Genomic DNA, 14,772 nt, shown 5'->3' with positions numbered 1-14,772 from the left:
TCCTAAGGGATCTCCCCATATCTGCTACTGCTTCCTACGTCCTCTTTCCAGAGTGATTTTTTTTCTTTTTTTAAAAGCAAACACATGTTGAGTATCCCTATGTGAAATGCTTAAGAACACAAGTGTTTCAGATTTCAGATCTTTTTTCAGATTTAGGGATATGTGGAATATACTTATTGGTTTAGCACCCTTAATCCTAACTTCCAAAATCTGAAATGCTCCCATGAGCATTTCCTTTGAGCATCATGTCAGCACTGAATAAGCTACAGATTTTAGAGCATTTCAGATTTTCAGGTTAGGGATATTCAACCTGTACTATTGTTTTTACTTTAAATAATAGTTAAGACCAGGCCTGATGGGGCTTACGCCTGTAAACCCAGCACTTTGGGAGGCCAAGGCAGGAGGGTCCCTTGAGCTCAGGAGCTCGAGACCAGCCTGGGCAAAATGGCTGGTGCTGAACTTCCGGCCTCATGCAATCATCCTGCCTTGGTCTCCCAAAGAGCTGAGATTACAGGCGTGAATCAGTAATCATACCCAGACATGACTTTTTAATATTCTTTGCAAGTAAAAAATTTTCAAGCTTCAGAGTTAAACCTCAGATTCCAAGTTTACTAATTCATATTTCTAGACAAAGGGTTCCTGATCCTTTTTTAGAATCACAATAGTAATGACCACGCTGAGCGTGGTGGCTCACCTGAGGTCAGGAGTTGGAGACCAGCCTGGCAAACATAGTAAAATCCAGTCTCTACTAAAAATACAAAAATTAGCCGGGCGTGATGGTGCGTGCCTGTAACCTCAGCTATTTGTGGGGGCTGAGGCAGAAGAATCACTTGAACCCAGGAGACAGAGGTTGCAGTGAGCCAAGATCATGCCATTGCATTCTAGCCTGGGCAACATAGTGACACTCTGTCTCAAAAAAAAAAAAAATAGCAATGCCCACTTATTTTTTAGAATATCACAATAGTAATATGACTCTTAGTTCCCTTAACTATCTCCTAGCTTGGTTCCTATTGCAGCCTTTCCTACCTGCATATTGCTGCCAGAAAAGTCTGTGTAAGACTGTTCTTGGCTGGGTACAGTGGCTCATGCCAGGGATCTCAGCACACTGGGAGGCTGAGGGAGGAGGATTGCTGGAGCCCAGGCATTTGAGACCAGCCTGAGTAACATAGTGAGACCCCTGTCTCTATAAAAAATTTTTTAAATTAGCTGAGTATTGTGGTACAGGCCTGTAATCCCAGCTACTTGGGAGGCTGAGGTGGGAGGATCACTTAATCCCGGGTGGTCAAGGCTATAGTGAATTGTAATCACACAATTGTACTCCAGCCTGGGTGGCAGAGGTAGACCCTGTCTCAAATAATCCCAAAACAAACAAAAAATCCCCTCTGTTCTTAACACATCTCTGCTGATGAACCTGGTAACTCAGTTTCCACTGCCTACTGCTTCAACTCTGGCTTTTTTTTTGTTGTTGTTGTTGTTTGAGTCAGTGTCTTACTCTGTCTCTCAGGCTGGAGTGCAGTGGCACAATCATAGCTCACTACAACCTCTGCCTCCCAGGCTCAAGCTATCTTCTCACTTCAGCCTCCTGAGTAGTTGGGACCACAGGCATATACCGCTATGCCCGACTAATTTTTGCATATTTTTTTAAAAATTAATTTTTTTAGAGACAGGGTCTTGCTATGTTCCCCAGGCTGGTCTCAAATTCCTGAGCTCAAGTGATCTGCCCAACTTGCCTTCCCAAAGTTCTGGGATTACAGGCTTGAGCCACCCTGCCTGGCCCTTATTTTTAGCACTAGAGACGAGGTTTTGCCATGTTGCCGAGGCTTGTCTCAAATTCCTGAGCTTAAGCAATCCACCCACCTCAGCCTCCCAAAGTGCAAGGATTATAGGCATGAGCCACTGTGCCCAGCAACTCTGAGTTCTTTTTTTTTTTTTTGAGACGGAGTTTCGCTCTTGTTACCCAGGCTGAAGTGCAATGGCGCGATCTCGGCTCACCGCAACCTCTGCCCCCTGGGTTCAGGCAATTCTCCTGCCTCAGCCTCCTGAGTAGCTGGGATTACAGGCACGCGCCACCGTGCCCAGCTAATCTTTTGTAATTTTTAGTAGAGACGGGGTTTCACCATGTTGACCAGGATGGTCTCGATTTGTTGACCTCGTGATCCACCCGCCTCGGCCTCCCAAAGTGCTGGGATTACAGGCTTGAGCTGCCGCTGCGCCCTGCCAACTCAGTTCTTTATCTAATCTTATCTCTTGTCACTTGTCAGAAAATGCATCCTCTGCTGTGGTCACCCTCAAACCTCTTCTTTATTTTTATTCTTTTTTTTTTTTTGAGGCAGAGTTTCGCTCTTGTTACCCAGGCTGGAGTCCAATGGCACAATCTCGGGTCACCACAATCTCTGCCTCCTGGGTTCAGGCAATTCTCCTGCCTCAGCCTCCTGAGTAGCTGGGATTACAGGCACACGCCACCATGCCCAGCTAATTTTTTGTATTTTTAGTAGAGACGGGGTTTCACCATGTTGACCAGGATGGTCTCGAATTCTTGACCTCGTGATCCACCCGCCTCGGTCTCCCAGAGTGCTGGGATCACAGGTTTGAGCTACCGCGCCCGGCCTTTTATTCATTTTTTTATGAGATCAAGTTTTACTCTTGCTGCCCAGTCTGGAGTGCAACAGCATGACCTCTGCTCACTGCAACCTCTGCCTCCCTGGTTCAAGTGATTCTTGTGCCTCAGCCTTCTGGGTAGCTGGGATTACAGGTGCCTACCACCATGCCCGGCTAATTTTTTGTATTTTTAGTAGAGATGGGGTTTCACCATGTTGACCAGGCTGGTCTTGAACTCCTGACCTCAGGTGATCCACCCGCCTCGGCCTCCCAAAGTGTGGGATTACAGGTGTGAGCCACCACTCCCAGCCCCTCCTCTTTCTTCAGTCAATGATTCCCTGGTCTGGATATGCATCAGAATAAGACCATTTGATTCAGAAGCAGCTTTGGGGTGGGATTAGGAACCAACAATATTTTTTAAAAGCTTTCCAAATGAACTGATGCAACATTTCAATGTGAACTTGTCTGGCAGCATTTGCCAACTATGCAAAATTCAGTCTTCTTGGGTTACTCATTATTTTTTTATTTTTATCTTTTTTCCATATATATATGTATATATATTTAAATATGGAACACTGCACAAATTTGCATATCATCCTTGCACAGGGGCCATGCTAATCTTCTCTGTATCGGTCCCATTTTAGTATATGTGCTGCTGAAGCGAGCACGGCTTACTCATTATTTCCCTGTCTGGCATGTTCTTACAATTAACTTCGTTTATTCACCTATATCCTATATCCCTCTTCCATAAAAATCTCCATCTCCTCCACCCACTTTTTCCTCTGCCTTCTCTTGACCAGTGCGGCGTTTCTAGTTTGAAGGAACGCATTCCCATCTCTCTTTGACTGTACCACCTCTTAGATATAAAATCCCTGAGCCTCTGTTTCTTTACCAGTGAAGTGGAAATAGTTCCATTATCTCAGAGCAGTTATGAGGATTGAAATGGTCAATACATGACAAATGGCAAAGTGCCTAGAACACAGCAGGCAGTCAATAAACATTATCCATTAACTTTGGGAGGCTGAGGTAGGTGGATCACCTGAGGTCAGGAGTTCAAGACCGGCCTGGCCAACATAATGAACCCCACCTCTACTAAAAATACAAAAATCAGCCAGTGTGGTGGCACAGACCTGTAATCCCAGCTACTCAGGAGGTGGAGGCAGGAGAATCACTTAAATCTGGGAGGCGGAGGTTGCAGTAAGCCGAGATCGCACCACTGCACTTTAGCCTGGGTGACAAAGCAAGACTCTACCTCAAAAAAACAAAACAAAAACCCATTACCATTATCCATTACCAGTGTTAGGATCAATTAGAGCACAGAAAAGATGGAGTGCAGACAGATCCTGGTGTGAATAACTAGGCTGAATACGATACAGAAGTAGGAACAGAAAACAGACAAATACAACTGGTAACAGGATGGAAGGATCACAACACGTGGTGACTAACTGGACTGGTGGGGGAGGAGGAGGAAAAACAATTAGTGAAGGATGCCTCTAAAATTTCTGAAGGATAACAGTATGTAGGAGAATTGCTCTACTTAAAAAGCTAAATGGAAACAGTTTTCCTGACCTCCAAGGTTTGATAACATTATTTTCTCTTATTCTCCAGTAACTCAACGCCCATCTCAGAATAGGATACTAGATGAACCAATTAAAGTAGAACCTCTTGGTCATAGCCAGTCGTTTTGTGTTTACAGTAGTCCCATGAAATTAAGATGGGCTTTGGAATGTACTATCACATGGGCATAGCATGCAAGATTATTAACAAAAAATTAGAAACAAACCTAAATGTCTGCCAACAGTGCCTGATTAATACATAAATTATAACATTCCATTCTATACAATGGAATAACATAAAGCTGTAAAACATTTGTGAGAGAAGTGTCTATGAGGTATGCTTTTTTTGATTAAAAAAAAAAAAAAAAGCAGGTGAAGAATGGTGTCTAAAAAAGGCAAGACAAGGAGGCCCGGCATGGTGGCTCATACCTGTTATCCCAGCACTTTGGGAGGCCAAGGCAGGCAGATCACTTGAGGTCAGGAGTTTGAGACCAGCTTGGTCACATGGTAAAATCCCATCTCTATTAAAAATACAAAAATTAGCCAGGAATTTGCCAGGTGTCATGCTCGTGCCTGTAAGCCCAGCTACTCGGGAGGCTGAGACAGGAGAATCCCTTGAATTTGGGAGGCAGAGGTTGCAGTGAGCCAAGATGGCACCACTGTACTCCAGCCTGGGTGACACGGCAAGACACCAGCTCAAAAAAAAAAAAAAAAAAAAAAAAGGAAGACAAATAATTGATATTTATATTTGCTTGTACATGTAAAAAGAAACTCTGGAAAGATACAGAGAAGGCCAAGGATCTGGGAAGTTGGGAGAATATGAGGCAAGACAACTCTTCACTGTACGCTAATTAACTTCTTGATTTTTGAACCATATGTAAAAAGTAAATAGAATTAAACAAAAAAGTTAGCCTAAAATATCTTGGGTTTGAAAACACTAGGTATCTGAACTTAGAGTCCTTGAAATATTTAGGGACAGAGAATGAAGGGGGTCACTACAGGCTTTCTGTGATTATTTACATATCTTATGACAAGACTCACTCTTTAGAAAGTCTCAGAGCACAGGAAAACCAGAGTTAGACTGGCCTACTCACACTCCCTGACACTGCGTGCAGCTGGTAAACAGAAACATCAGGAGCAGCTTTTTTCCTTCTGAGACGGGGTCTCAGTCTGTACCTAGGTTAGAGTGCAGGGGTGTGATCGCAGCTCACTGCAACCTTGAACTCCTGGGCTCACGGGATCCTTTTGCCTCAGCCTCCTGAGTAGCTGGGACCACAGGTATGCACCCACCATGTCTAGCTAGTTTTATAATTTTTTGTAAAGATGGGATCTCAGATGTTCCCCAGGCTGGTCTCAACTCCTGGCCTCAAGTGATCTTTTCACCTCAGCCTCCCAAAGCACTTGGGATTACAGGTGTGAGCCACCGTGCCTGGCATAGGAGCAGTGTAAGGAGGTGAATGGGCCTTTAAATGGACTGGCTACCACGGTTTTCAATGTGATAATGTTTAAGGAGCACAATCACACAGGGAACATAAAATCTGTTCCCTCTCTAGGAACTCCCTGTATATTATTTACCTTAAGAAGTTAAGTATTTTCTACTTTATGGCCTGGAAATATATCAAATCATAACAATGTAGAGGGACTTTGTACACCAAAATACAGCATTTCCTATTTTGCTTATGCATTAAGTTTTTGGTTACAAGCAAACATGCGTAGAGTTGATGGTAAGGGATATCACAAATAAAATGCCAAATGGAATATTCACAATGAAGCCATTAACTTAGCTGGACACCAAGAAGACAGATGCTCTAAGAGCTGGCAGATCCTGAGAGATTATTTGTATAAACTTACATAGGTTTCTACTGGGGAAAGTGAAAATAGAAAGCAGTGAAAGTGCACAATACGCCAGTACATTCTGACCCTGTAAGCTTTGGTCCTATTCAGTCATTACATTATCCTAAGCAGAGCTACCAGTTTTCAAGCTTAGTCAAGGGTGATCTCTATCATTCCCTAATGTAGATCTGTTACTCTACTACAGGCTAAGTATTCCTAATCTAAAAATTCGGAATGCTCCAAAATCCAAAACTCTTTGAGAGCTGATATCATGCTCAAAAGAAATGCTTATTGCTCCTGCTGAGAGGTGGTGTTTAAAAAATAATAATGAGAAAAAAAAAAAGAAATGCTTATCAGAACATTTCACATTTTCAGGTTAGGGACAGTCAACTGGTAGATGAATCTCAAAAAGTCTGAAACTGAATACACTTCTGGCTCCAAGCATTTCAAATAAGGGATATTCAACCTATACTTACTTTTAAGATGGAATCTTGTTCTGTCGCCAGGCTGGAGTGCAGTGGCGTGATCTTGACTCACTGCAACCTCCGCCTCCCAGGTTCAAGCGATTTGCCTGCCTCAGCCTCCCCAGTAGCTGGGACTATAGGTGCACGCCACCACGCCTGACTAATTTTTTGTATTTTAATAGAGACAGGGTTTCACCTTGTTGGCCAGTATGGTCTCAATCTCCTGACCTCGTGATCCACCCACCTCAGCCTCCCAAAGTGCTGGGATTACAGGCCTGAGACACTGCCCCCGGCCCAACCTATACTTTCTTACTGTGTTCTGCGAGGGTGCACCATGGCATAATTTCAGATTAGTGTTCTCTAGAGAAATATAACCTGAATGGAAAGTATCCTCTCTTTTGTTTAAAGGATTCTATTAAAAAGAGAAATAAATGACATTTTCATCAGGGGGCTAAGGGAGGCCTCACTAAGAAACCACTCTGTAGTCAAGATGTAAAGAAAGTGAGGGTGTGAGTTGTGAGGTTATCTGAAAGAAGCACATTTCAGGCAGAAGGAACAGTGAGTATTCCTGTGGGATGTTCACGGAGGCCAATGTGGCTGAAGTGGAGTGACCTGGGATTGGTGGTATAGTGACGTCGGATGCAAGAAAAAGATTAGGCTGGGTGCGGTGGCTCACACCTATAATCTCAGCATTTTGGGAAGCTGAGGTGGGAGAATCATTTGAGGCCAGGAGTTCAAGACCAGCCTGGGTAACATAGTGAGATCCTAGCTCTACAAAAAAAATCAGCAGGTGTGGTGGTGGCACACATCTGTAGTCCCAGCTACTCAGGAGGCTGAGGTGGGAGGATCGCTTGAGCCCTAGGGATTGAGGTTGCAGTGAATCATGACTACCACTTCACTCCAGCCTGGGCAACAGAGCAAGATTTTGTCTCCAAAAAAAGAAAAGAAAAATATTAAATCAGAAGAGTAACAGGATTCAGATCGTGTTGGCTTTATAGGTCATAATAAAGACCTTGGCTTCTATTACATATTAAATTTAAAAACCACTAAAGAGGGTTTTTTTTTTTTTTTTTAAGACAGGGTCTTACTCTGTCACCCCGGTTGGTGTACAGTGGCTTGATAACAACTCACTGCAGCCTCAACCTCCTAGTCTCAAGTGATCCTTACAACTCAGCATCTAGAATAGCTGGGGCATGGGGCAGAGGCCACCACACCTAGCTAAGTTTTGTATTTTTTGTAAAGACAGGATTTCAACATGTTGTCCGCACTGATCTTAAATTCCTGAGCCCAAGTGATCTGCCTGCTTTGGCTCCTAAAATGGGATTACAAATGTTAGCCACTGCACCCAGCCACCACTGAAGAGTTTTGAGCAAAATGGAGATAATATTGAACTCTCATTTTGACAGAACCACTCTAGCTGTTGTTTTGAAAATGGAGAAACAGAAAGACAGTGATATGGTTTGGCTGTGTCCCACCCAAATTTCATCTTGAATCGTAACTCCCACAATTCCCATGTGTTGTGGAAGGAACCTGGTGGGAAGTGATTGAATTATGAGGGTGGGTCTTTCCTGAACTGTTCTCATGATAATGAATAAATCTCATGAGATCTGTTGGTTTTTAAAAGGGGAGTTTCCCTGTACAAGCTCTCTCATCTGCCACCACGTAAGATGTGCCTTTCACCTTCTGCCGATTGTGATGCCTCCTCAGACATGTGGAACTGTAAGTCCAATAAACCCTTTTCTTTTGTAAATTGCCCTGTCTCAGGTATGTTTTTATCAGCAGATGAAAACCAACTAATATTGACTGCTAAGAATCTATTGCATGGTCGGGCGCAGTGACCCACACCTGTAATCCCAGCACTTTGAGAGGCCGAGGCGGGCAGATCAAGAGGTCAACAGATAGAGACCATCCTAGCCAACATGGTAAAACCCCATCTCTACTAAAAATACAAAAAATTAACTAGGTGTGGCAGCATGCACCTGTAGTCCCAGCTACTCAGGAGGCTGAGGCAGGAGGATCACTTGAACCCAGAAGGCAGAGGTTGCAGTGAGCCAAGATAGCGCCACTGCACTCCAGCCTGGCAACAGAGTGAGACTCCATCTCAAAAAAAGCAAAAACAAAAACAAAAAGAACCTACTGCAATAATCTATTAACATACAAGACGATGGTGGCCTAGAACAGAAGGAGGCAGTGGGATTGTAAGAAGGGTAGAGAATAGATGACAGTGTGAGAAAAAGAGAAGCCAAGGATGAATCTCAGGACAGAACTGCCATGAACTGTTACAGGAAGGATCTGAGAGGAGCAGGAATTCTGAAGATGTTGAGTTTGAGATGATATCTCATGCACCTTATGCAATATCCTAGTGGAAATGCCCAAAAAACAGTCATCAGCATACACACAATGAGCCATGAGACCAGATGAGATCACCAAGCGAGTGAGTGTATAGAAAGGGAAATGATCCAGGGGCTGAGTACTGGAGCAGTCCAAGGTTAAAAAGTAAGAGGTCAGGGTACAGAGGCACTGAGAAAGAAGACGGCAGATAGAAAGCTGCAATGCAACATGAGGAAAAATAATGAAGATGGAATAAATATGGAAAAGATTGAATTATTAAAGGTTGAAACTAGATAATTTCTCTGATTATAACTTTATCAGGAATAAGCAAAAGGCTAAGAATTGTATCCTAAGTACTAAAAATAGGCCAGGTGTGGCAGCTCGTGCCTATAATGTCAGCACTTTGGGAGGCCAAGGTCAGTGGACTACTTGAGTTCAGGAGTTCGAGACCAGCCTGGGCAACACGTGAAACCCCATCTCTACAAAAAAATACAAAAATTAACCGGGCATGGTGGTGCACTCCTGTAGTCCCAGCTACTCAGGAGGCTGAGGTGGGAGGATTGCTTGAGCCTGGAAGGTCAAGGCTTCAGTGAGCACTCAAGCCTGGGTGACAAAGTGAGACCCTGTCTCAAAACAGAAACAAACAAAAACACCCCAAACCCTATTCAGTTCCAAATGCCAAAGCCCAAATAGATTCCATAAATAAGAACATATAGGCTGGGCATGATAGCTCATGCCTGTAATCCCAGTACTTTGGGAGGCGGAGGTGCATGGATCACTTGAGGTCAGGAGTTCAAGACCAGCCTGGCCAACGTGGTGAAACCCCATCTCTACTAAAAATACAAAAAATGTGCCAGGTGTGGTAATGCAATCTGGCTACTTGGGAGGCTGAGGCAGAAGAATTGCTTGAGCCCAAGAGACGGAAGTTGCAGTGGGCTGAGATTGCGCCACTATTTTCCAGCCTCGGTGACAGAGCAACACTCCAACTCAAAAAAGAACACAAACATATTTCTCCATCATTTACTCTTTGGTCTGTGGTTTAACAATATTGAATCTACCTAGCAGCTGCTTCTATGACTAAATGAATAAATGATCTTTCTGATACCATAATGATTACACATTGTTCTAAAATAATGGGGTAACAACTGTTTTATTTATTTATTTTTTATTGCATTTTAGGTTTTGGAGTACATGTGAAGAACATGCAAGATTGTTGCATAGATGGGGTAACAACTGTTAAAAGGGGAAGTGTAAAACAATAAAACAATGGAATATATACAAAATAGAACTACAGAAATAAAAGGCAGAAATGAACGAAAGCAACCAGTTTAAAAATCAAGTCAGGAGAGGAGAATAAAACATATTATTTCTTCAAGGCTATTTATTTATTGAGACAGAGTCTTGCTCTGTTGCCCAGTGATCTCAGTTCACTGCAACCTCCACCTCGGAGGTTCAAGCAATTCTCCTGCCTCAGCCTCCTGAATAGCTGGGACTATAGGCCACCATGCCTGGCTAATGTTTTGTATTTTTAGTAGAGATAGGGTTTCACTATGTTAGCCAGGCTGGTCTCCATCTCCTGGCCTTGTGATCCACCTGCCTTGGCCTCCCAAAGTGCTGGGATTACAGGCATGAGCCACCGCGCCCAGCCTCAAGGCCTACGTCGATTTTTATGAAACCTCAAATTCCCACAATCCTAAAACACATATTTAAATAAAAAACCAATTTTTAAAAATGACACATTTGTTTCAGTGGGAAAAAAAAAGAAAAAAATATTTTTTTTCCAACTGAACAGTAACACGTGTATCTAAATATAAAGACAGCTACAAAATATGTATTTTATTATTTTTTTTTTTTGAGACTGAGTCTCTGTCGCCAGGCTGGAGGGCAGTGGCATGCTCCGCTCACTGCAAACTCTGCCTCACAGGTTCAAGAGATTCTCCTGCCTCAGCCTCCTGAGTAGCTGGGATTACAGGCGCACACCGCCATGCTCAGCTAATTATTGTATTTTTTTTTATACAGAAGGATTTTCACCATGTTGGCCAGGATATTCTCCATCTCTTGACCTCATGATCCACCCACCTTGGCCTCCCAAAGTGATGGGATTACAGGGGTGAGTCACTGTGCCCAGCCTGTTTTATTATTTTAAGAGAAAAGTATAAACTCACTAGAGAAAATTTAGAATATAAGAAAAATAATTCTATCCCCCATTGGAAACTATTGTTCAACCATTTTAAAGCCTAGCTCTCAGAAAGGATTTTTACCAACTTCTAAAAGAACTGAGAGGAAAGAAAAACTTGGCAATATTCCTAAATGAATGTTCAAACTCTTTCTTTCACCTTTCATTTTACCCACAGGAATAAGAGTATATTTGGATATAGGTGGGGCTGGTTCAAGAGTCACAAATGCCACACATGTAATAAGCACTTGTTTTCCCATGGGGAGGTGCAATAGGAAAACACGTTTTAGCTTTACCTGTTGAAGCAAATATTTGAACTGTACACTGTAGATTGAGGAATTCTACTGGAGAAGTAACATAAGGAAGTCTGGAGTGAGGGAACCACCACCCATTGTCCTAACACATGCACATTTCTATTCCTTTCTTGTCTTGAAGGCATATATATTGCCCAAATAGACTAGATTCCAACAAAATTTCTACTTTAACCTAGACACTGTACTAGCTCCTACTTCTCTAAGTTGTTACATCTGCAGAATTTGATGGGACACCCAGTTCACAAAGTAATAAAAATCATAATGTATAATAAACCTCTTTATAATTACCTTACTGTGTATTGTTTTAATTTCATATACATAATAAACAGGCAGTTCTGCTTCAGAGATGTTACATATCAGCAACTATCCTACTAATAAATGCAATTTGGCAATATGTAAATAGCCTTAAAATGTGTGAAGAAAACCAGAACATATCACTCCACAATATGCATCTTTGACATATAAATTATTTCTGAGAGACCAGACATGGTGACTCATGCCTGTAATCCCAGCTACTTGGGAGGTTTGAGGCATTAGAATTGCTTGAACCCGGGAGGCAGAGGTTGCAGTGAGCTGAGATTGCGCCACTGCACTCTAGCCTGGGAGACAGAGCAAGAATCTGTCTCAAAAAAAAAAAAAAAAAAGAAAAAAGAAATTATTTTTGAGCCGTAGACAATTAGTAAGTAGCAAACAGAAGAAAAGCTCTTTCTATTCCCCGCTCCTTTTTGCCTAAATGTAAAATACAGCTTCTCCTTTACACACAACTCTATAGACTTAATGACCCAGAGACAGCACCAGAGGAGTCTACAAACAAATCTTACTCCATTAGTTTCCTCCCAAATATTTACCTTCCCAGTTTCCTATCCTTGGAAGCCTAAAATCTCTTTTCTGTGTTCTGCCCTTTTTCCACAAATGTATTGTTCCTTGTCGAAAATGCTACATAAGCCATATGTAGCATGTGAGCCATTGCTTTGAGTTACTTTGCATTGAAGTTTCTCCCATGTGATGTATGCCACACACATTAATAAACTTGCTTTTCCCTTGTCAATCTGTCTTTTGTTTTTTTGTTTTGGTTTTTTTTTTTTTTTGAGATGGAGTTTCACTCTTGTTGCCCAGGCTGGAGTGCAATGGCATGATCTTGGCTCACCACAACCTCGCCTCCCGGGTTCAAGCAATTCTTCTGCCTCAGCCTCCCACACAGCTGGGATTATAGGCATGAACCACCACACCCTGCTAATTTTGTATTTTTAGTAGAGATGGCGTTTCTCCATGTTGGTCAGGCTGGTCTGGAACTCCCAACCTCAGGTGACTGCCTGCCTTGGCCTCCCAAAGTGCTGGGATTACAGGCATGAGCCACTGCGCCCCACAATCTGTCCTTGATTATAGGGGGTCTCAGCAAAGAACTCTGAGGTTGAAGAAAAAATTATTTGTCCTCCCCAACACATGCACACAAAGAAAGTTTGTTCAAGTGTTGTTTATAATAGCAAAAAATTTATCCGCAACGTGATTCCAGTAAAAGGAAACCATTTACACACTGGTACTCCCCCACAATGAATCATTTCATCAATAATTTTTTTTTTTGAGACTGCATCTCACTTTGTCATCCAGGCTGGAGTGCAGTGGCATGATCACAGCTCACTGCAGCCTCAAACTTCTGGGCTCAAGTGATCCTTCTGCTTCAGTCTCCCAAGTAGCTGGGTCTACAGGAGCATGCCACCATGCCTGGCTCAATAAATAGTAAGATAAATATATGTTGATATTTGATAAGTAGTGAAAAGTAACACATGCCGTGTGATCCCATTTCTGTAAGTTTATATGACATCTAATTATGCCAGGCCTCACCATCCTATGAATGTCATACTTTCCTTCTTCTTCTGGTACAAGACAGGAATGGTTTAAATACTATTCTACTAGTTCCCCTTAAAGCATCTCTCAAAATATTTGAGAATCCTGAAAAAAGATGTGTCACATAATGGCCACCAAGTCTGTCACCTACATACACCATGCAGGATCCATCTTCCTACTACTTCTCACTTTACCATTGCTACTGCCCACAAAGCCATGTGGAGAAGCTTCTCTGCTTCCAGATTCCCTGATGGGCATGTGAATGTCAGAACCAAAGGAATGAACTCCACAGGCACCCAAAGTTTCCACACATGGGAAAGAATGGCCTCCTCCACTAAGAAGTTCTCAAGTGGCTGGGCATGGTGGCTCACGCCTGTAATTCCAGCACTTTGGGAGGCCACGGCAGGAGGATCACTTGACCCCAGGAGTTTGAGACCCGGGTAAGTGACATGGGAAGACCTTGAGTCTACAAAAAATTCTAAAAAATTATCCGTGCATGGTGGTATATGCCTGTTGTACTGGATCACTTGAGCCTGGGAGGTCAAGGCTGCAGTGAGCCATGATTGCACCACTGCACTCAGCATGGGGTACAAAGCAAGATACTGTCTCTTAAAAAAAAAAAAAAAAAAATTCTCAAGCTTTCTACCAGATGCAAATAGATCCTAGGAAGAGGGTGAATGGTTTGTGCAAGGAGCTTTGATGTTCCAGTTACACCTGCCCAAAGTGCCCTATTACAGAAATATTTGCCAAGAAAAAAGACTAGGATATACTCGAATTTCTCAACAGTGGTAATCTTTAAGTATTCTGGAAGTTCTTCTTTTTCCTTTTTTTTTTTTTTTGAGACAGGGTCTTACTCTGAGTGCAATGGTGTGATCACAGTTCAACGCAGCCTCAACCTCCCCCCATTCAGGTGATTCTCCCCCCTCAGCCTCTAGAATAGCTGGGGCTGTAGGCATGCACAGCCACGCTCCCCTAATTTTTGTATTTTTTGTAGAGACAGGGTTTCCCCACATTGCCCAGGGTGATCTCGAACTCCTGGACTCAAGTGATCTGCCAACCTCAGTTTCCCAAAGTGCTGGGATTATAGGTGTGAGCCACTGCACCCAGTCCTTTTTTTTTTTTCCTTATTTTATAATTTTTGCAATAAACAGGGTTTTTGAGGCATGAAAAAAATTTTTAACTTAAAAAATAAAATAGTCAAGTAGCAAATACATACTGAGAACCATTTCCTTATTAAAGAGCAAACTATGAGAATAATTTCTTTCTTTTGTGCGTATTTGTTATTCTTTTTTGTTGTTGTAACCACCAGAACAGGCAATGTTAAGAATAATTTCTGACAAATATTCACAGGCATCTGGCCTCTAATTCCACCCCCAAAGTCATCCCTCTTCCTGTCCCAGTGGTACTTACATTCCTGAAGACATTCTGTGTCTGTGCAGTAGGACTGGGACTGCCGTAACTGCAATGAAAAACAAAGGAAAGTTAGCTATTAGACTTAAACAAAAGTGGACAACAATTACTAGAAAGATCATGTTTTGGCCAGGCGAGGTGGCTCACACCTGTGATCCAGCACTTTTGGAAACTGAGGCAGGTAGATTGCTTGAGCTCAGGCATTCGAGACTAGCCTGGGCAACAGAGCAAGAATCTGTGTCTAT

The 14,772-nt window shown here is 42.6% G+C and overlaps 1 protein-coding gene and 1 non-coding gene across 2 annotated transcripts in view; both read right to left on the bottom strand.

Moving 5' to 3' along the window:
* SMIM14 (small integral membrane protein 14) overlaps nucleotides 1–14,772 on the bottom strand; it is a 92,140-nt gene that overhangs the window by 14,515 nt on the left and 62,853 nt on the right. Inside the window, exon 3 of the mRNA XM_035293867.3 lies at nucleotides 14,528–14,576. Coding sequence (XP_035149758.1) covers nucleotides 14,528–14,576 — 49 coding nt within the window. The remainder of the gene's footprint in view (nucleotides 1–14,527; nucleotides 14,577–14,772) is intronic.
* On the bottom strand, nucleotides 3,160–3,266 carry LOC118152501 (U6 spliceosomal RNA). Its single transcript, XR_004741262.1, has one exon. It is a non-coding gene; the product is annotated as a U6 spliceosomal RNA (small nuclear RNA).

The sequence above is a fragment of the Callithrix jacchus genome, chromosome 3, assembly GCF_049354715.1.
Source record: "Callithrix jacchus isolate 240 chromosome 3, calJac240_pri, whole genome shotgun sequence".
NCBI lineage: Eukaryota > Metazoa > Chordata > Mammalia > Primates > Cebidae > Callithrix > Callithrix jacchus.
Note: the sequence above shows the minus strand (reverse complement) of the source record. Positions and strands in the feature narration are given on the sequence as shown.